Source organism: Paramormyrops kingsleyae, chromosome 4, assembly GCF_048594095.1.
Source record: "Paramormyrops kingsleyae isolate MSU_618 chromosome 4, PKINGS_0.4, whole genome shotgun sequence".
In the NCBI taxonomy this organism is placed as follows: Eukaryota; Metazoa; Chordata; class Actinopteri; order Osteoglossiformes; family Mormyridae; genus Paramormyrops; species Paramormyrops kingsleyae.
This window is the reverse complement of record NC_132800.1, coordinates 2,032,953-2,055,556: the sequence shown is the minus strand read 5'-3', so window position 1 is coordinate 2,055,556 and position 22,604 is coordinate 2,032,953. Positions and strand designations below refer to the sequence as shown.

At 42.2% G+C, this 22,604-nt stretch overlaps 1 protein-coding gene across 1 annotated transcript in view; it reads right to left on the bottom strand.

Moving 5' to 3' along the window:
• Positions 1–22,604, bottom strand: part of LOC111844380 (uncharacterized) — a 560,559-nt gene that overhangs the window by 477,022 nt on the left and 60,933 nt on the right. Inside the window, exon 4 of the mRNA XM_072710462.1 lies at positions 3,407–3,426. Coding sequence (XP_072566563.1) covers positions 3,407–3,426 — 20 coding nt within the window. The remainder of the gene's footprint in view (positions 1–3,406; positions 3,427–22,604) is intronic.

Here is a 22,604-nt window from a genome sequence, read left to right as displayed (position 1 = left end):
CATGTAGCAGTTTGCGGACTTACAAGCTTTGCGGATAATGAAAGAATGATTTATTTGTACTTCTGCCACGCAGGCAAACGTGTTTCTAACTTTTCTTAACAATGTCTGCAGGTGCGTTTGTTACTTGGGTTGCGGTCGTTATCATCTTTCCGGAAAGTAAAATCAAACTGTTCGCAGCTTCCCAGTAATACTAATGAATTCAGCAGTAACCCTGCGGTCAGTCCACTCAGGCCGGATCAGGACATGGAAGCGTAAACTGCGTGTCAGAGTGTGTGAGAGTTTTCCTGCTTTTCAGCAAACGTCATCACGAGTGTGCAGACCCTGAAAAGCAGAGTGTTACGGCAGGTGAGGAAGACTCCTTGTCGCTTTTGTCCTTTGATATGTCCTTTATCCTCACTTGCTACCTTGTTAAAGTGTCTGTGATCAGGGGACATCCCCAGACATTTTGGTGTACATGGCAGAAACTTCCACCGTCTTTATGAAAATTTTGTATCATGCTTTCAGAGAGATTTGTTAAAGACCCACTTCCCTGTTGTCCCCTGAAGGTGGCCTTACCCCCACCTTAGCATAGTGCTCCAGGTCGACAGATTTCCTTACTAGAAGTCACCTGTCTCATTGAACATGGGTAGAGCCCTCCTGATTCACTCATGGCCTCCACCAATGACAGTGTTACGGCCTCTACTTGAGGATGCCAAACCCCTAACATTAACCAACTAAAAGATTCCTGATGCAGTACAAATTTTATGTTTAATACAGAAACAAAATAACAAAATAATACACACAACTTATTACACATTAGACTGAACGTTTCAAAAGGCTTTAAGACCAAGAGTTATTTGTTTAGTCTACCCAGGCCCGGGGTTGGCGGCTACCCCAAATGAAATAACAACCCTCCTCTGCCCATAACCCCCCCACAGCTATCTAGACAATATAAGAGAGCAAAACCCTGGCTATCTACCCTCAAAGGGGGTAACAGATACAAGAGGGGGTGACCTGGTATGCTAGACAGACCCAGAACCCAATGAACTGTACAGTGCATCATCTAGGCCTAGCTGGAGCCTGGTACATACATACATACAATCACACACACACACACACACACACACACATTGGGTAAACATGTCTTTATGGGGACCACTCATTAATTTCTTTGGGGGAAAATGCTAATGCTAACTATGACAAATACAAGAGTTTTTGCTGTCACAGCAAAGTCTGCAGTTTGCACTTCGCCCCAGATCAGATTATTCAGCCAAATAACATCTGAGGGGAAAAGGAGGTTAAATAAAGGAGCTGTTTCAGTATAATTTCAGTGGAACGATTACTCCATTACACCAAGACTCAGTGTATGGGACCAAGTAAGTAGGCCTGAGCCAGACAAGCCAGCAGCAGATGAGCAGCCTATGTAATGCAATTTCGCTGTCGATCATGACTATTGTTCTCTCCCTGAACCTGCTGGCCTGGACATGGCAGTAAACGAAAACATTACATTAAAAGACGAAATAGAAGTGTTAAAGAAAGAGATCCAGGAACTCAGAATTAAATCTACTTTTGGATTACAAAGATTCCCCGGATCCGACGATGACATTCGATTCTGGCCGCACGCCCAAGGTGCCCGCCGAGGTGCCCCCTGCTGCCCGTTCAGCCCTGCTCGTCCATCCTGCCCGTCCAGCCCTGCTCGTCCGTCCAGCCCTGCTCGTCTGTCCTACCCTGCTTGTCTGTGTTTGACGCTGCACCACAGGCAGCCACCCCACCCACGTCCTCGCTGGCCATCTCCCAAGGAGGAAGAACTCCTGACCCCCCAGCACTAGACCCAGTCCCCGAGGAGGTCCTGGACAACCAGGTCCCAGCTCCTTTCTCCAGTAAGGAGGAGGAGCTTGAATGGGACCCCTCGGGGACCTCCCGATGGACTCCCGCTCCCTTGCCTTGCCGGGACCAACACCCCTCGGGACCCCGCCTGTCAGTGTCCCGTAAGGGAAGGGGACACAGGTGTCGGGCCCGGTTCCCGCCCCTGGCTCGCCCATTCGGCACCTGGCTGTGGCTCGGTGGCTGCCTGCGGGGCCTGCGCCGTCGGTCGCCTCCGGGTCCTCTCCCGGTTCCTCGGTGCCGGCTCCGTGTCGGTCACCTCCGGGCCCCCCTACTTCGGCGGAGCGTCGGATGGCGCCTTCGCCGGCTCCGGCTTCCCCTCCTCCTGCTCCGACTTCCCCCTCCTGCCTGCCTCCGCCGGTGATCCCTCCTGCTCCCTCCTTGTCCCCTCCGGCTCTCCCTCCTCCCGTTCCCTTGGCCCCCGTGGCGTTCCCTCCGGCTCCGGCCTCCCTTCCACCTGCGGCCCCTCCGGCCGCTACCCGTCGCCCGCCTGGACTCTTTCGGGCTCCTCTTTGCCTTCCATCCCTGCCTGTCTGGTCTCCCCTGTCTGCTCCTCCTCCCTTCGTCCCGCCTGTGTCTGCTCCTCCTCCCTTCGTCCCGCCTGTGTCTGCTCCTCGTCCCTCTGTTCCTCCTCCGTTCACTCCTGGCCCCTTCGTGTCACCTGTGGGTGTTTCCTCTGTGTCTCCCTTTTCCGTGTGTCTGGTAAATTTTACTTTACCAGTGCAAACTTGCCAGCATGGTTCTTTAACTCTCCATGCAGCTAAACATCATTTTATAAACTAGCGGTGGCCAATCTTATCTGCAAAGGGCTAGTGTGTATCCAGGTTTTCGGGATAATCTTTAGGTCAGCCGTTCAAACTCTTCAGCCAATCAGTCCTCAAATCAATAATCTAATTAGGGAGCTGTAGCAAAATCCTGCATACACACCGGCCCTTTCTGGATTAGACTGCCAACCCCTGTTATAGTAGGAGAAGCTCATGTGTTATGCTGTGCACGTTTCTTTGAGAGGTACTTTGACATGTAAATATTAAAATAGAAGTTATCACACTTTTGTCTAATTACTTCTTGAACTTCTATATCTGAATCTAGTCGCTTAACAAAGAAATCCTCCTCTATCCAAACGAAGAAGTCGCACCACTTAAGACCAGTAATAAGAAGTTGGCCTTGTACCTGCCAGTAGTAAGCATGGCTTTTCCTTAGTTTAAAACTGCCATCTGACAAGTGCAATTACTTGCAGTCAACATAACACTTTACGTTTGGGCATTTCATTTCAACCAGACCAAATGACGGGGTTTCATTGGGATCATATACAAGGCCATCTGCTGAGGTGCCCAGCCATTTCATTCCAACCAGACCAAATGACGAGGTTTCATTGGGATCATAAACAAGGCCATCTGCTGAGGTGCCCAGCCATTTCATTCCAACCAGACCAAATGACAGGGTTTCATTGGGATCATAAACAAGGCCATCTGCTGACGTGCCCAGCCATGGAGCTTCAGGGTGAATTATTAGACCACAAGGTGAATATTTCACATTGTTACACTTGGCATATTCTTTTGCTGCCTGACTCTCCATTTCCGAACCTCTCTTCATTTCAGCAGTTTGTTTAGTGCCCCTGATCATTCGCTCTGCAAGAGATTTGGCAGTACAGTGACCTCTCACATGGCACACCTCCCTAAATCTTGATGAGGGTATCCTGGATTGCCTCAGAATGTGCCAGACCTGAAAACGGCTCTGGTCCAGTGCACTTCAGTGCATACAAACGCACACTCTGTTGGTAACAGATGATGGGCATCAAGGGGAAGATATGGACAAGGTGGAGCATTCTGATGTAACTATGAATCGTGTTAGGAGTTTGGGCTGCTGATAGGACAGTACACTTCCCCTCTGCACTGGTCCAAATTCAGATCCCACAGTGGTTTCACTGCACTCATCCCCATGGTTGTCACTACTGGCATATGTAATGGATCTAAGTCACTGTATGCCTCTGCCACCTGAAGCACTGACAGGTCAGGAAGAGGGCCAATCATTCCTCTGAAGAGAGTCCTCCTTTGAATAAAACATATCACACAGGTATTTGACTTGACAATACAATATGCGAGGCAGCAAAACATGAAATTGTTATGCGTTGACAGCAACTAATATTTACTGTAATCCTCCTTTACACACTGGACCTTATACAGGCTTAACTACAACCATCTTGCCAACAGGACCTGGTTTTATACCCTGTGAAATCGAGAACAGAGACATGGTGCAGTCAAAGTCTTCACTGTGAGATCTAAATTCAAATGGGGGAAAAACATGTTAAATGACTGGAGATACTATACTCTCATATTTGAGAGGATGTAATTAGAGTAAACGGAGGTCAGAGTTAGCTGTTAAATATTATAGTATGGCATACATCTAACTGAACTATCCTGTATGAAGCTGGTCATACATGTGCAAACTTACAGCTGTCCAGGGTTTGTGCCATTGCTGCTCTGATTCAGTACAGCTCTGAACAGGGGGAACCACTGGCACACTGAGCTGGGAGATGTGGGCTGTCTGGAACAGCAGTTCCTAACTCACTAAAGCTCTTCCCACACTGGGAGCACTGGTAGGGCCTCTCTCCTGTGTGAATCCACTGGTGTTTCTTGAGGTTTGTGAGCCGTATCCGAGTCGTTGCCAGGGAACAGAAGCCAGAGTCCAGAACGTGATCCGATGTTGTCGTTGAGTGAGGGGTGCCGAGGGTCAAGAAGCCAGTAGGTCAAGCCGGAGACACGGGGGACGAACATGAGAAAATCCACGAGGGGCTTCACGGGGAGGGCGGGCAGGCAGGAGTCGAGGAAGGAGCCAGGTAGACGGAACGTAACTAGGGAAACAACGAATTGTCAATGCGCTCAGTACGTACATTACTACAATACCTCGCACCAGACCAATGTCAGTGCGAGGTATAAATAAGGTGGTTTCCCTCAGTTTCCGGCAATCATTGCCGATCACGTGAGGTGGGCGTGACACTAATATTGACACTATTTTGTTCGGTTGCATTAATTCAGATTATGTTTGCCACTTTAATCGGCTTGCTGATTTGTTCGCGTCACCGAGTTCCACTAACATTTTTTATTACTGACACCTATTATATTTACTGTACCTGTGTATTATGATTACCCATAATGACCGAAAAAAAGTACTTTTCATGTCGCTTCACCTCTGACGCGACTATACACACGGACTGTAAAATTCAGCCTTAATGCCAGAGTTTGCAGTATATTGCAGGAAAATGAGCTCATGGTGTTGCTTGTTGACTGTAAATGAATGCTTTTCCAGTTCGATTTGTTTAGATGCCAAGACATAGTTTTGGTAGACATAGTTTTCACATTACTGTCGGCCTCAAACACAGAGTAAATTATCTTGTGCGCACACGATAAAAAAAAAAAAAATCACCCTACATTGAAAAAAAAAATTTAGAGAAAACTCAAATTATCTAGGCAATATGATGCAAGAGATTTTTGAGTTCTCAACTTGTGTGTACCATTGTTGACTTTACAAGCTTACTAGCTTATGATGATATTCTAAATACAATAACAAAGAAATGCTTGCTTTAATCTCATGTCGTTCTACCTTCAACAAATTTTTCTGTACCCTAAATTATGCAAATTGTTATATGTAATTGCATTTAAATGTAAATTTACAGTGTAAAGAATGACTGCACAAATCAATGTCAATTGAAACCCTGTTTATTCCTCTTGCAGAAATTGGTGTTTTGAAATACTTGACACTGAGCAGAAACAAGCATTCAACCTGAACCAGTAATTTGCACAAAAAAACCTTGCACTTCCACAAACACACTTTCCACAAACAGCCTGTCACGCCCAGCTCCGTACGGCCCTCGTGTGTGTCACGCCCCCCTCATTACCTCGTGTGAATCCCCGATTGTGATCACCTGTTGCCTGTTATGTTCAAACTGTCTTGTGCATTTAGTCCGTGTCTCAGTTAGTTTCCCCAGATCCGTCATTGTAGTGTCATGTATTGTGGTAATGTTTGGTGTTTTGTTGCCAGTCCGACCATTAAAACCCCTGATCACCCGTAAGTTCGGCTTACTTTCCTGCTTTCCCACTTGCCTACTGGCCGGATTGTGACACAGCCCATTATCCCCTTCCAACACAAGACATTTCACAGTTGGTGATGTGGTCAGCTTTGTATGATTATCAATTGTCAAACTGTTAATATTTGAATTAAACAGATTTTTTTTTCTCTGCTACATTTTCCAAGCCTTAACCACTTGCACAAGGGGGGGGGGGGGGATGTCAAATAATAAAGTGCTTTGTGTGGCATATTAATCCCAGGTCTCTATTTTACAATCGAAAAGAAAAGCGGGAATTTAAAACCACTACGTGCAAGTGTACTTGATACAAATGTAACATTTGCCTGAGCATCAGTGAACATGGACTGCTCATATACACTCACCTAAAGGATTATTAGGAACACCTGTTCAATTTCTCATTAATGCAATTATCTAATCAACCAATCACATGGCAGTTGCTTCAATGCATTTAGGGGTGTGGTCCTGGTCAGGACAATCTCCTGAACTCCAAACTGAATGTCAGAATGGGAAAGAAAGGTGATTTAAGCAATTTTGAGCGTGGCATGGTTGTTGGTGCCAGACGGGCCGGTCTGAGTATTTCACAATCTGCTCAGTTACTGGGATTTTCACGCACAACCATTTCTAGGGTTTACAAAGAATGGTGTGCAAAGGGAAAAACATCCAGTATGCGGCAGTCCTGTGGGCGAAAATGCCTTGTTGATGCTAGAGGTCAGAGGAGAATGGGCCGACTGATTCAAGCTGATAGAAGAGCAACTTTGACTGAAATAACCACTCGTTACAACCGAGGTATGCAGCAAAGCATTTGTGAAGCCACAACACGCACAACCTTGAGGCGGATGGGCTACAACAGCAGAAGACCCCACCGGGTACCACTCATCTCCACTACAAATAGGAAAAAGAGGCTTTGCACGAGCTCACCAAAATTGGACAGTTGAAGATTGGAAAAATGTTGCCTGGTCTGATGAGTCTCGATTTCTGTTGAGACATTCAAATGGTAGAGTCAGAATTTGGCGTAAACAGAATGAGAACATGGATCCATCATGCCTTGTTTCCACTGTGCAGGCTGGTGGTGGTGTAATGGTGTGGGGGATGTTTTCTTGGCACACTTTAGGCCCCTTAGTGCCAATTGGGCATCGTTTAAATGCCACGGCCTACCTGAGCATTGTTTCTGACCATGTCCATCCCTTTATGACCACCATGTACCCATCCTCTGATGGCTACTTCCAGCAGGATAATGCACCATGTCACAAAGCTCGAATCATTTCAAATTGGTTTCTTGAACATGACAATGAGTTCACTGTACTAAAATGGCCCCCACAGTCACCAGATCTCAACCCAATAGAGCATCTTTGGGATGTGGTGGAACGGGAGCTTCGTGCCCTGGTTGTGCATCCCACAAATCTCCATCAACTGCAAGATGCTATCCTATCAATATGGGCCAACATTTCTAAAGAATGCTTTCAGCACCTTGTTGAATCAATGCCACATAGAATTAAGGCCAGTCTGAAGGCGAAAGGAGGTCAAACACCGTATTAGTATGGTGTTCCTAATAATCCTTTAGGTGAGTGTATATGCACCTGTTATAAACTGGCAACTGATAAAGCTGAGAAATGGGACTGAACATAAGTTGACCACAATGCAGAAGTGAAAAAGGTTAAAACATGTCTACAAATTTCATTCCCCGAATTTTGGATATTCGATGTTCATGGCATACAAAAGGCCAAAGAGGTATGCAAAGGCAGTTGAGAGGTCAGGTAGGTTGTGCAGAATGATGGATCCTTCCAACACAACAGCTACGTCTTGCACAGTTGGTGTGGTGGAATCATCACCTTCATAGCAGTGGAGATTTCTTTAAGACTGCAAGGGAAGCTCAGCTTCCCCTATAATATCACAAAATTAATGGTCAAATTATGTACTATTGTATTAACATTTTATTGACTAAAAATGCGTTAGAAAACGTTCATCTCAAAGACGAGTTCGTTCAGAATCAGTTAGATATAGCAGGTCGGCTGACTTGATTTTCTTCTCATACATTCCCGTAGCGTCACAGTGCATTTCCCCATTGAAGCCCAGCGTCCATTGACTTCAATGCGGCTGCTTTGAACGTTTTTTTTCAGTGCTTTGAAACTAGACGGTCATTGGAAAAACGCTGCGATTATGTCCCACCCACGGACACTCAGCGTCTCTGGGGGTGAATGAGGAGCAAATGAGGAGTGGGCTGGCCTGGACTCCGAGCTTCTGCGTGATGATTGGAGGGTCTGTTGAAAGATTGCATCTCCTTTTGACTGACAGCGATTTTGCACTATAAGGAATCGCTGAAGCTATTCGCGCTCAGTCCCATCGCGGATTTCTCAAGTTCAGTCGAAATAAAAACTGCTGCAACCTATTTCTTTATATTTGCTTGGCGAAATTGCTTGATTTTCATCATACATTTCACACAATTATACACCACATTCCTTGTTTCACTTTTACAGTTTAATTTTTTTTAGATCCTTCATTCATTCATTTATATAGTAGGCTTAGGCTAGGCTAGCGTTGTGGGTGAAACTGCACATGGTGGCAGACAGTGCTAATATTGTCGACCTGATTTTGGCGAAGCCATTTCAAAGTGTTCCTTACGAGGAAAAACTTAGAATTAAACAGCAGGGCAGATCAACACCTAAGATTGATTTAGTGCAAAAGATAGGGAAAAATAACAGGTCTTTTCAGCTCTCTTGGTATGACAAAGTTAGCTGGCTGACTGGAAGTGCTGTGACAAATAAAATGTACTGCTGGCCATGCCTCTTGATGAAACCATCTCACGGATGTGTTGTTTGGTCAAAGGTGGGGTTTGGAGATCTGTCTAACTTTGACAGGGCATATAAAAGACATGAAAAGAGCAATGAACATGTGAGTGCATGTGCAAGATTAAGTTGCATGGGAAGGATCAGGGTTGAGCATGCAATAAATGAAGGTGCTCGCATTCAAGTGGCTAAACATAATGAAACAGTCAAACAAAACAGGGCCTTCCTAAACCGCCTTATTGATGTGACATCCTTGCTAGGCCGGCAGGAGCTGTCATTTAGGGGACATGATGAGAGTAGTGAATCATCCAACAAGGGGAATTACAGGGAGTTCACAGAAACATTAGCTAAATATGACTCTGTCCTGTCCACACAATTCGAGTCCTCAACTGTGTTTTCTGGTATGTCCCATACTATTCAAAATGACTTGATCTCTGCTCTTGCAGCCACCATTTCTGATCAGATCAGAGATGAAATTCAGGATGCTCCCTTTTTTGGATGGCAGGTGGATGAAACAACTGATATATCCTGCCGTGCCCAACTCTCTGTCATTGTTCGCTATGTGGATAGTGCAGGTAAAATTCAGGAGCGCTTTATTGGATTTTTTGATGTTTCTGGGGAGCGAGATGCCAAGTCCGTTTTTGAAATATTAAATGAGAACATGCAGGGCTACAATTTTAAGGATAAGCTTGTGGCACAGACCTATGATGGGGCTGCTGTCATGGCTTCAGATCTCAATGGTCTGCAGGCCAAAGTGAAAGCAATAGCCCCCAGTGCAATGTTTGTGCATTGCTATGCACACAGACTGAATCTGGTGCTGTCACAGGGGGCTAAATGCTTGCCTGAGTGCAGAATCTTTTTTGCATCACTCTCTGGATTTGCCACATTTTTTTCAAAATCCACAAAGAGGACATCTTTTCTGGAGTCTGCAGGCTGTTCAAGGTTGCCCAGAAACGCTCCTACTCGATGGAATTTCACATCACGGATAGTGAGCACTGTGGCAAACAATTATGATGGCCTCCTGCAGACATTTGAGAACATCATTGCAGATACAACAATGGATGATGATACACTGGATTGTGCCAAAGGCTTTGTGAGGAAACTGGAGGATTTTGAGTTTGTGTTCATGTTGTACACATATGAACAAATCTTCTCTGAGACTGATGTGGTCTTTGATATTGTCCAGCAGAGGGCGATGGATGTTCTTTACTGCAAGAAAAGAATTGAATCTCTTCTTGCATTTGTCAAAGAGAAGAGGTCAGAGGGGGCTTTCCAAGCCGTTTATGCCAAAACAGCAGATCTCACATCAGACCCACGAGATGAGCCCATGAGAAAGCGCCGTCTGACCCAATTACAGGATCCCCAAGAGCGATACAGAAATCTGTACATGGCCATCCTTGATAACATCTTGGAGCAGATTCCTCGACGTTTTTCAAATTTGGAAAGCATGCTCTTCTTAGAATTATCCAATCCAGAGAAATTTGATGACATGAGACAAATATTTCCAGAGGAGGCCTTCCAAAGTGTCCTGAAAAGTTATGGCCATCACTTTGATTCAGGGAGACTGAGGTCAGAACTTCAAGTCCTGTATTCAGATCAGGACTTGCAGGGTAACAGGGGAAAGCTGTGTGATTACTTGGTGTTCCTTAAAGACATGGAGTTGGACAGTGCAATGCCTCAGCTTTACAAACTGTTCTCATTAGTGGCAACAATTGGAGCTACATCTGCAGGTGTAGAAAGGAGCTTCTCCTGTTTAAAGCGGCTCAAGTCCTACACCCGAAACACAATGGGCCAAGGCCGTTTAAGCAGCCTAGCTCTGCTGGCCATTGAGAGGACACTGGTCAAGTCACTGGAAAAGACGCCTAGTTGGTACGACAGGGTCACAGATCATTTTCTTGAAAAGGAACGTAGGGCAGAATTTACTTTTAAATAAATAGACAATTTTATGATGTAGGCCGAAAATGAGCTTCCCCTATTTGACAGACCAGTAGCCGCCACTGCTTCATAGACAGGCACACCTTGGACCACTGCACCCTCTGGGTCAGTGTCCTAAGGAAATCAGAGACATGATTAAATACAAAGGAAAACAATTCATTACACTGATATTCTACCTTCATCATTAGTACTACTGATTTTTCCATTCAGGTTGGGGTTGTTTCTGGAGAAAAATATGGATGAGACCAAAAAATAACCCAGTAGAGTATCTGAATTAATATTACTGAAATTGTGTTTGTGGTTGGACACCATTCATGCAGGAAGAAGCAGACAACATGGTGATAGGAATGGTGTAGAAGTTAGTACAGAAGTACATACAACCCCGTGCATTTCGCACTGTCACAATCCAAAGAAGACAGAGACTATAACATAACTGCCATTACCCATTAGCATACCAGTTACCAGAAGTACTGTATATAATAAATAACCCATATTTATTTATACAAAGAACCACTTACAATTCTGACTTTGCAATGTTACCTACGGCTAAGTTTTCCTTGACCGTTTATTATTCTCTACACTGAGAAGAGTCACATCCGTGTTCCGGCTGCTAGCCCTGTCTTCCACTTTCAGTTCATATCCGCACGGGCTGTTAGCCATTGAAACCTCCCCAATCAGTGTCAATGCTATGGTTTTCCCGTGTTGATTTTGATTATTAAAAAAGTATATGGTCTTTTATTTGCACACTTTATGTTTGTTTTATTTGGAGAGCATATTTCAATTTTATATTTGATTCTTTATCTGTGCTGTTGATTTGAAAAGCCCGCAACTGTATAGCTTGTTAATAACCAATTCTGATTTTGGAAACCAACGCGCTACTCCAGTAGTCTTTTTTCTATATACCCTTTTACTCTCACTAAAGTAGTGAGATTGGGGAGTACTTTTACGCCGACTTCAGTTGTTATAATACTGAAGTAACATTACTTTGACTCGAGTACCGAATTTGACTATTCTACTCACTTCTGCAAAGATATAAGCATGTTTTCCGTAACTAAAAGTCTCCCGGTATAACCCGGCAACTAGCTAGCTACATCAGTGTTGTGCCTGAACGAGTTCATTGAACGATCGTTCATGAACTCGTTCATATTCTGGGTGAACGTGAACTGAACGTGCTGTATATCTGCCTGATGAACGTGAACGTGAACGCGCTCATTCTGGCGTTTATGAACGTCATTCTCTCGTAGTTCAATTTTGTTCTAGAGCAGCGGTTCCCAAACTAGGGTACGCAAGAGGCTGTAGGGGGTACGCGAGGGAGCGGGGGAAATCACGAATTCGAACAACGAGACAGTCAGTAATTCTCACAACAGCGGAGTCGGTGACCTCCAAAAAAGCCATAAAACACAAAATACAGTCGTGTTTATGTCATATGTTTTTGTGCTTATTAAATTTAAGTGTTTCCAAAGATTAATCCCACAACAGTAATAACATAAATGTCTTGCTTTAACATAAATACTAAAAGAATAGATCGCTTTAATCGCTATTACAGTTGGGTATGGGCACGCGGTCTTATTTAGAAAACATACAAAAAGAGACGCATATAATGTTTAATCATTCGTTAATTTGTATTTGTCCGGTTCAGGAGGTTAATTTTGGGGATCGTTAAAGTGATAGATCACCTATCTTGATTAAGCCTGATTAGGTTCGTTATATATATTATTAAAAAGTAAATATTAAGTAAGAATGAGAATATGAACAACCATGGGAATTATTTTTACAGTGAAAACAATTGGTATTAATTATATTGTATGTTCTTGAGTAATCGATAAAATCAGTATATGCAAGAGCAGCAAGACATCAATCTGTAATAGTGGAAAATATGTCCAGTTGATATGTCCAGTATGATCTAGGTCTGTGTGGTCAGACAATGTGCAATAAACAGAATTTTTAGGAACATGGCAAATGTTCACATTGCAGCATGGAAGTAGGTTCACTGTCACAACGCTGACCGGGGAAGCAGAGGCGAGGAGACATAGGATCGGGGAAATGCGGGGTTTAATGAGCAAAAGGAACACACACTAGCAGTAAAGCAGAATTACAATACAATGACAGGACTAAAAGTCCTGCGTATTTTTCTATTCTGAAATTCTGCCATGGCATGCACCAGTATGATGCTGGTGCAACTTTCCCAGGACCCTAGTCAAAAATATCTGCCACTCTGGTCGCGGAAAACAAGCGCTAACGGAAATATATGAAAAACACAGGAGCGGTAGAGGATTTTTTGAAATTTGACGGGAATGGGACGGTACGGGAATGACATCCCACGGGACTGAACGGGATGGGAATGGGTTTTGAAAATTTGCCGGTTAAATTGGATGGGAACGGAAACCCTCCAACGCGAATGGGATGGGACGGGAACCAAAAACCTTTTCTTTTTTTTTCCCCATTGATGATTATTATTATTATTTGACTTATTTATGTCCATGGCCTTGGACTCTGATTGACTCTTTTTAAGTAATTGAGGGTTTTTTTTGTTTAGTTTTTTCTCATACATTTGGACTAAATATTTCACTTTTATTACCCAAGTTCTAGATCTGTTCTTTTTCTTTGGGCAAACAACTCAGAAAAAAATACATTCACAAAAAATTGAAAAGTGACTTACTGAGAAGAAAATCAATGTTTAAATGTTTTGCGCTTTGAGGTACATCCTTGTTTCCTACCTCAGATTGTTTCTTAATTCCTCATTAAAAAGACCATTCAAGCAGCATGTTCTTCCTCATGTTTCTGAGAATATACTGTAGGGTGAAAGCTGCAGCTGGATACGAGTGTGGACTGAATGGGGGGCAACAACTGGAAAATGCCAGTATTCTTAGGGTAACAGCTTGCAGCAACATACTGGAAAAAATAAAAGAACTATGAACTAGTTCATTTTGGAACCTGCGAACTTAGTTAAAAAAAATTTGAATTATGAACTATGAACTGAACTAGTTCATTTTAAAATGTGTGAACTGAACTTTGAATAGAATAACATTAGATTAGTTTTAGATATGATTGATTATAATCACTTTATTGAGGATGATAGTTTTGTTTTATTTATTGATTTTTATAAAGCCTTTGATACAGTGATTCATGGTTTTATTTTCAAAGTTCATGTAGAAAATGAACTTTCCCAACACTGAGCTACATTAGCAGTCACAGTTACGAACCCATCCCCCACAAACTGTATAGCTTCCAGGACTCCCTGGAAGAAGAGTTATTGTAACTCAATGGGACCTTCCTGGTTAAATAAAGGTTAAATAAAATAAACGCCTTACCGTGCCTCAAATGCCTTCTAATGTCAGTGACTAGAAAGTTGGTTCCCCAAACGGTATTGTCTTGCCTGGCAGCCGTAATTCAACAACCGTATCAATTCAGTCGAATTTAAACCCACGACTGTAAAGTCTGGTCACCGCTGTCACTACGGAAAATGTTACACCTACCGAAAATGTAACTTCCGCTACTACGCATGCGCACGATTGCGACTTCCGGAAGAAGGCGTGCTATTTTTCCGGCATCGCGACACATTTCATCGTCTGTCGATTTTTGATGAGAATGTCGACAGCGAGAGGAAGGAGAAGATTTAACCGGATAGAAAAAAGAAACAGTGATTTTGCCTCAATCGCGAAATTAATGATTAACAACAAAGTAGTAGATAACTCCTCAGTTATTTCAAAATATGTTGCTCAGTTTTTTAGTAATTTGTATTCTTCCATATCAGCTTCTTCTGACATTGACATTTTTTTAAATAGCTTGATGAGTGATGTCAAAAAAATTGATCAGAACTTTCAGAATGTTTGTGATAAAGAAATAGACATTGAACAGTTGAGAGAGTGCATTAACTTACTAAAGAATAACAAATCTCCAGGCAATGATGGGCTAACCGGCGATTTTTATAAGACTTTTGCCAAAGAACTTTCACCCTTTTTATTATTAGTATTTGTAGAAGCTATACAAAATGGTGAATTGCCTGTTTCATTAAAACAAGGGGTTATAACACTGATTCCCAAACCTAATAAAGATAAATTATTCATTGAAAATTGGAGGCCTATTAGTTTGCTAAATACGGACAGTAAACTGTTTGCAATGATTTTTGCTAGAAGACTGAAGCAAGGTTTAGACAAAATAATTGATATAGAACAGTCTGGGTTTATGAATGGTCGTCATATCAAGAATAACATTAGATTAGTTTTAGATATGATTGATTATAATCACTTTATTGAGGATGATAGTTTTGTTTTATTTATTGATTTTTATAAAGCCTTTGATACAGTGATTCATGGTTTTATTTTCAAAGTTGTTAAATTATTTGGTTTTGGAGATATGTTTTTGAAAGCAGTTAAAACATAGTGGGTGTAATAGTTCTGTTAAACTTGCTCATGGTACTTCACGAAGATTTGATATTCATCGTGGCATTAGGCAAGGATGCCCTAGCTCTCTCTCCCTTTTTATTTTTGTTAGTCACTCAAGTCTTAGCATCGCATATAAAAAGAAATCAATTTAATGGTATCACAGCTTTAGGTGTACAATTTAAACTTAGTCAGTTTGCGGATGACACTACAGTGTTTTTGAAAAACAAATTTGAAATACCGAAAATAATTAGATATATTGAGGAATTCACTGATGCAGGGGCGGACTGGGACAATAATTCAGCCCTGGCACTGTAGCCACACCAGCCCACATTACCACACTGACACAGCCCCACCCACGGACACGCACATTCACTACTTATATTGGTGTACAGATGGTGAAATAATATAAGCAGTACCATATGTAATAGATATTTAAACATGTAATGTATGTGACTGGAACAAAAATAACTCGTTTATAACAAATTTATACATACAGTAAAAACTAAATAAAAAACAATCTGTGAATCTTGTAGAGTCTTGTAGAGTACAATTAAGTAATAACAGTAGCACAAAAAGGAATAGAATATATAGCAAAAAAAATCCTTCATGATATATAGTTATTTGTGAATTAAAGTATGCTGAAGTGTTGCTAGTGCTGCATCTCCATTTGTGTGTAAAGGTGTGTATGTGTGTGTGTGATACACATTCACAGGTTACTCCTATCATAAGGGTTAATTTATCGTTAATTAGAGCCACAGTGTTAAAAAGGCTCACATGAGGTTTTATTTTGAAGTGTTTCTGGCAATCAGTCAGTGATCTCATACTCATGTTGATTGTACATGGAAGTGTTTTAGTATCTTTATTTGTATACGTTTTTCTGATTCCTTAATTTGTTTATTCTAATTTGTTGTAGACCACACATACACACCAACCCACATGGATACCCCAAAGTGATTGTTAGCACTTGCATGCTCAGTACTTGTTGGAAACTTTGTGGAAAGAATAAAGAATCAAAGGAATTCTGGATTGATTGCATCTCATTGTCTCTGATCGGACATCTGTGGTGAACTAGTCCCCCACTGGCAACCCCTAACTGGTTTCTATATCAGTTTTCTATACACAGTATTAAGAAACTCTCAGCATTTGTGTCAGGGTGTGTCTCTCTCATTGCTGTCTTCCTACCTCCATGATACTTGACTCTGCTGCAGCAGCTGAGCTATCTGCACTGGGTCCAGAAACATTCTAGTTTTGAATAGATGAACACACGATTCAGTCAAGGGAGAACATAAGCAAGCCAATGTCTCATTTTACATTGTCTAACTATTGCATAGATGTATTACACTATTGCCTGTAATAGAAGTCTATGTTCCACCCTACCTAAGGATTAATTACATACTGTAACCTATGTATGTATTTAATGTTTTACCTTAAAGACTAGCTATGTATTCAGAGTTCACTACAAATGCCTACAGTACTATGGCTATAGCTATAGGTTCTTTTGCATGTTAGACTATATCGCTAGTAGCATACAGCAGTCTGTATACCCTAAATCCCACGTTATCTGCTGATAATGACATTTTAAAATGTACGGGAGTTCTACGCTAAGCTTACAACTGTTAAACACCGTGTAGGTTACTGTCAAAAACTGTCAGAAGTAGCGTGAATGGTGTGAAAATTACTTAGTATATTTTAGTATAATGACTTAGAAGTATATTTTCTGTTTTCTTCTTACCTCCTCTACCGCGCTACTGTCCTCCGATGCAGAAGCCGAATTTAAACCTTTGGAGAATATTTCAGTAAATTTTATGCATTTGGCAGCGTCTGATTTTAGAGCCTTTTTTTTGCTTTCTCTGAGCTTTTCGGCACCGCCTTTCCTTTTTTTACGGTCCATCTCTGACAATTAGCTTGTGTTGCACTTACTGTTCGACATTCTTGCCAGATTTTGATTACGTTCGCGTAACCTCTGATTGGGTCGGATCGGGTCGGCCCATCTCGAAACCAGCCAGCTGTCGCCGATTGGGCCAAATGCTTAACATTTATTATTATTATTATTACTATTATTAATATCATCATCATCATCATCATAATATTCACATCTTGCAAGAGATAAAAGCTGCCTGCATGTAAAAACAATACATATTAAAAAAAAAAAAACTGACCGGCCCACATTTAAAAAATGGTCCGGCCCTTCTGGCATTTGCCAGAATTGCCAGATGGCCAATCCGCCCCTGCACTGATGTATCAGGCCTTAAAATGAACTTAGATAAATCTGTATTATTTCCCCTTAAAGATTGCTCCTTTACAGAAATAGAGAATATTCCAGTTAAACATAAACTAACATACTTAGGTGTAATCATTTGTAAAAATGAAAAACAAAGAAGTCAGTTCAATTTTGAGCCAATTATTGAGAAAACTAAAAACAAATTCAATTTGTGGTTAATGCGGGATCTCTCAATATTTGGAAGGGTATTATTGTCCAAGGCGGAAGGTATATCTAGATCGGTGTATACGTCATTATCGTTAGATGTACCTCCTAAGATTATCAAAGATCTAGATCATATTCTTTATGACTTTATTTGGAGGAAAAAACCACATTATTTGAAAAAAGGGGTAATTTGTAATCCTAAAGAGCAAGGGGGACTGGAGGTCTTGGATTATAATACTCTTAATGACACTTTTAAAATTAAATGGTTAATAGAGTTTTTGAAGAATAGAGAAAGTCCTTGGAATGTATTTCCTAATTATATATTTAACACGCTGGGAGGCATAGATTTTTTGTTAAAATGTCATTTTTCTGTTGACAAAATTCCTGTTAAATTGGCTGGTTTTCACAGACAAGCCCTGCTAGCATGGCAATTGGTGTATAAGCACAATTTTTCACCCCACAACTATTTCATATGGAATAACAAAGATATATTATTTAAAAACAAATCTTTATTCTATCATACTTGGTTCAATGAAGGTATTCTTTTAGTAAGACAGTTATTTAATTCTCATGGATACTTGTTGTCATATACTGAAATTCTTCAAAAATTTCAATTACCAATTAGACCAAGAGATTTTGCTATTGTTATTGACGCAATTCCAAAAAGTGTGACAATACTTTTAAAAAATTATATTTCAGAAGGAATCAGCATAGTTAATCCTTGTGGAAACATTTTCATTGGAAATGTTGACGTGTTAAAAGAAAAGTGTAGTAATAAGATTATAAGGAATGCTCTTCGTTCTGTGTCTTTACCTGCAGCAAGATTTTTCTGGTCTTCTTTATTTGATAATATCTCTTGGGTTAAAGCATGGAATCTGTCAAATAAGTTTTGTATCAATAACAAAATTAAGGAAGTGTCTTACAAAATACTTCATAGAATTTATCCTGCCAAGCATATTTTGGAAAGATTTAAGCTTAATATTTCATATACCTGTGAGTTTTGTGGTCAAGTGTCACGGGACAACGTGGAAGCAGGCGAATGAAGCCGCGAATTGGGGAACATGGAGTTTAATTCAACAAAAAGGCAGGCAATAACACATCGACAATACAATGACCGGACTGGGGAAACAAACGGAAACGCGGACTAAATACAATGGACTGATTGACAACGATCAGAAACAGCTGGTAAACACGGGGAATCCACATGCGGTTAACGAGGGGGCGTGGCACACAAAAGGAGCGGACGATCGGGGCATGACATCAAGAAAAAGAAACCATTTTGCATATTTTTTTTCATTGTATTTACTCAAGAGTATTTTGGAAAGATATGGAATTCTATATTAACAGAAAAATGGAATGTATGATAGAAATTTGTATATTTGATGTGCTGTTTTATACAGAAAATGAAAGATTGAATTGTAAAGAACAACATATTATACATTTGTTTATTTTATTAGGAAAATTCCATATACATAAGAAAAAGTGGGCTCGGTGTAAACCAAATTTTTCTCATTTTATTAACGACTTTAAATTGTATGTATATATAAATCTCCTGGAACTAACAAAAAAGCACTGAAAACATGTAATGCTCTAAAATTATTGAAATTTATGTAATATATTTTCTTTTCTTTTTTTTTCTATTTTATTTCTTCTTTATCTCTAGCAGCTAATGTTAACTTGACATGATTGTGTAATACCTCTTGTTCCTGTGGCATTGTGTTAATAATAATAAAAAAAAATAATAAAAATTTAACCGGATAATGACGGAGTCCTTCAACTTTAACAGATTTTATTTCGCATAGGCCTTTAATGCCCAATGTGCTTCAGAAGGAGCGACGCAAAATACAGGGTATGGCCATCAATTTTACAGTCAAAGGTGACATTACTTTAATGTTACCATTACTCCCAGTTCGATGTGCTGTGAAGTTACTTAAACTAAGCCAGCTTTTGTTCTCCTTAGTCATTTCTTTTCTTAATTTTATCAGGGTAATTACCACACACTCGTGTCAGTTGTGGCAGCTGAGTCTTGTGGTGCTAAATGAAGCAAATTGGATGAAGGTAAAATGCGGACCGTTTACAAACAGCGGATTCCGTGTTTATAAACAGACGTGTCGCAAAATACGCACGCTGCGTAGACAGATCACGTGGCATAGAAAGAAACCCATACGACGTTACCTAATCACGGGGTGCGTTCGAGGTGTGTCTGCAGCTGACGTGACGTGGCGCGCGATCTACCGTCAGCTGCAGGGGTGGAGTATACGCTGGACGTAAACAAATGTGTGTTCGAGGTGCTCAGCAAGGCGCAGCAGCTGCGCGTTCAGCAAGTGCAATTTTGTCATCCATATTACAGAGTACAATACGATTGTCCGAAATCCTTATTGTTGTTAATGTTTAACAATTATTTTATTTTAGTTTTTTTTTTTTTTAAAAATTGAAAATGTTCTATATATCATATGTTGAGCGTTCTCTAGTTGCGTATAATTTGCATTTGGACGTCCAGCTACTGTACCATGAACGTCACAGTTTGTGGGTGCCTGTTCTGGATGAGTAAAATATATTGTAATAAATCAATAAATAAAAATGTTTCTTTCACCAAAAAAGTGTATTCTTAAGTATTTTTGTAGATCTCATATCGAAACACTATCGAACTATATCTTCGTGTTGTCTGGTTTCATTTTCTCATATAAGTAAGGCTACTGTACACCTTGCAAACACTCATGTGAAATATCTACACTATTATAGAAATGTCACATTGGTTGGCACTGTACAAGTCATTATATCAGAATTAATACAAGAAAGAAAAAGAAAATTGCAAAGCAGATCTGTTACATTTAAACATGGAAGTAGCATGTAGAAGTAAGTCCCTCAGGCTTGGCATATAGTAGTGGAAAAGGCTAAATTTGTATTTTACGAAAACATTTAAAAGTGTTTGGGGCAGGATTTGTAATTATCCATTTTGTCCTATACACTGTAACAATAGTGAAGCTGCCCTGCATAATCTAAAAGTCCACAGAAGTGGCATGTAGAAATAAGGCCCCAGAACATGTGATATATTGCCAGGAAGGTCGGAATTTGTACTTTACAAAAATTTAAGATTGAAGATTCAAAAGGTTTATTCGTCATGTACACAGTTGTATGCACACAACATGTAGTGGAATGTAACCCTGGTCACTCTGAGCAGCTGTGCATGATAAGAGAGTAACAAAATATAGAAAAATATAAGAAAAATAATAAGATAAAAAATATATGAAATGTTCAGCTGTACATAATCTATACATAAGTGATAGGTAAGAGGTATTTTGCTGTGCAATGTGCAAGAGGCCTGAGGTATGTGCCAATGATTTGGACAGTGTGAAGCAGCACCTAGTGGCATTGAGTATTGTCCTGATTTAGGAACATTATGACCTGGAGGAAAAAGCTCCTCTTTAACCTTTCCGTTCTGTGGTGCGTTTCCCAAGACCATAGTTCGAACGAACGTTCCAAACACTGTCCTTAAGTTGCGTATTTCAAACAACTCACGAGCTGTAGTTAGAAGCTTAGTCCCGGGTAAATACGTCAGCGATGGTGGAAAATGCATTCTAAGAAGGTAAAAAATTGTATAATCTTTCATAACTAATAGGGAATAATTTAGCTCTATGATCACATATAATGTGAAGTTGTCTGAAAATGTAGTTTGAAACGTAATTGTTGTGTGGGTCTCTGGTCATAAGTGCGGTAACTGTTGGTAGTGAGCAATAGGGACACCTTGCTGGGTGATGCGGGAAGAATCCTCTGTGTGACCCATCTGTACGTTGACATCAAACTTCAACTCACCAGTGGCACTTGCACTCTCATCTAGCACATATTGTATGTTCTAGTCACTCTTTGGCTTCTTCTCATGTTTAGAAACATGTGTGAACAGTTTTGAGTCATTGTGTTTAAATGATGACTACTGTATGGTGGCTGTGCTGAACTTCTGCAGCCTGTGTTTTCTATTTTGCATCATATTTCACCACAGTGCAAAATGTGTTTTGATGAACGGGAATGTGTTTAGAGGGGCGCCGGTGGTGGCGGGGGCTGGCCCTGGGATGGGTGGTTGGCCTCTTCGGTGCGGGCTTGGGTGGAGGGGTCTGGGGCTCTGGTGCCCGGGGCCTGGCCGTTTCCTCGGTGGGTGCCTTCCTGCGCGGGGGTGGCCTGTGCTCCCTCCGGGGCACTGCCGGGGGGGGTGGGTCGGTCCATGTCTGGGGGGCCAGCCTGCGCTATTTGGGGGGTGGCATGTCTCGAGCCCGGGCTGGTCTGCCACTTTTTTGTCGTCGAATGAGTGGGTGACTGAGTGCAGGCTGCCCTTCGGGGTGGGGGGGGGAGGAGGGCTAGCTCTTGGCGTCGGCACTGCTCCGGGGCGTTGTCGCCGGGGGCCCCGGGTCTGCTCCATCCCATGCCGCGGTGGGGGGCTGGGGTGCCTAATGAGCCAGCTGGTTAGCTGGCTCTCTTCTGCCAGGGGGTAGTAAGCTCCCCCCTCACTCACATAACATGCCACGCACACATGTAGGATCTCGGGGTGGGAATGTGCCGCGCACGCTGCGGTGAGGGGGCCATCCACATGGCCTTACTCGTTGTGCTGCGCGGCCCTCTGCCTCCCCTTGTTTTAATTGTACTTTAGTCATCACATATCGGTATACACACTGGGCCTTGGGTGGTGGGGGCACTTCTCAGAGGTTAGTGGGTGGGGCCGCTGAGGTGGTCTCACTCACCTCTTCACTGCTGCCCGCCCCGGCTGGCGCTGGGGGGTGGCGTCCGTTCCCCCGCATGGCGGAGGGCGGTCCGGAGGGGATGGGCTTATGTCTTTTTGTCTCTGTGTATGTGTCCGTGTATGTTGTGTGAGTGGGAGTATGGTCTATGTGTATGGCTGAGAGGTGTGTCTGCGAGGTGTCTGTGTGGGCAGTGTGGGCCTGGGTCCGGGGTTAGCTGCTCCTTTCTGGGCGCGGCTGCCTCCTTGGCATGGTTGCTGTCCCTCCTCCCCGGGTGGTGGCCTGGGGGGGGCTCGGGCCTCTCCAGCGCGGGTGGGGCTCTCTGCCGGGGGCCGGTCGGCTCCCGGCCGCCTGGGGTCCTGTGGCCCTGGCCCGTGCGGGAGCGGCCGTCACCCTCGCGGG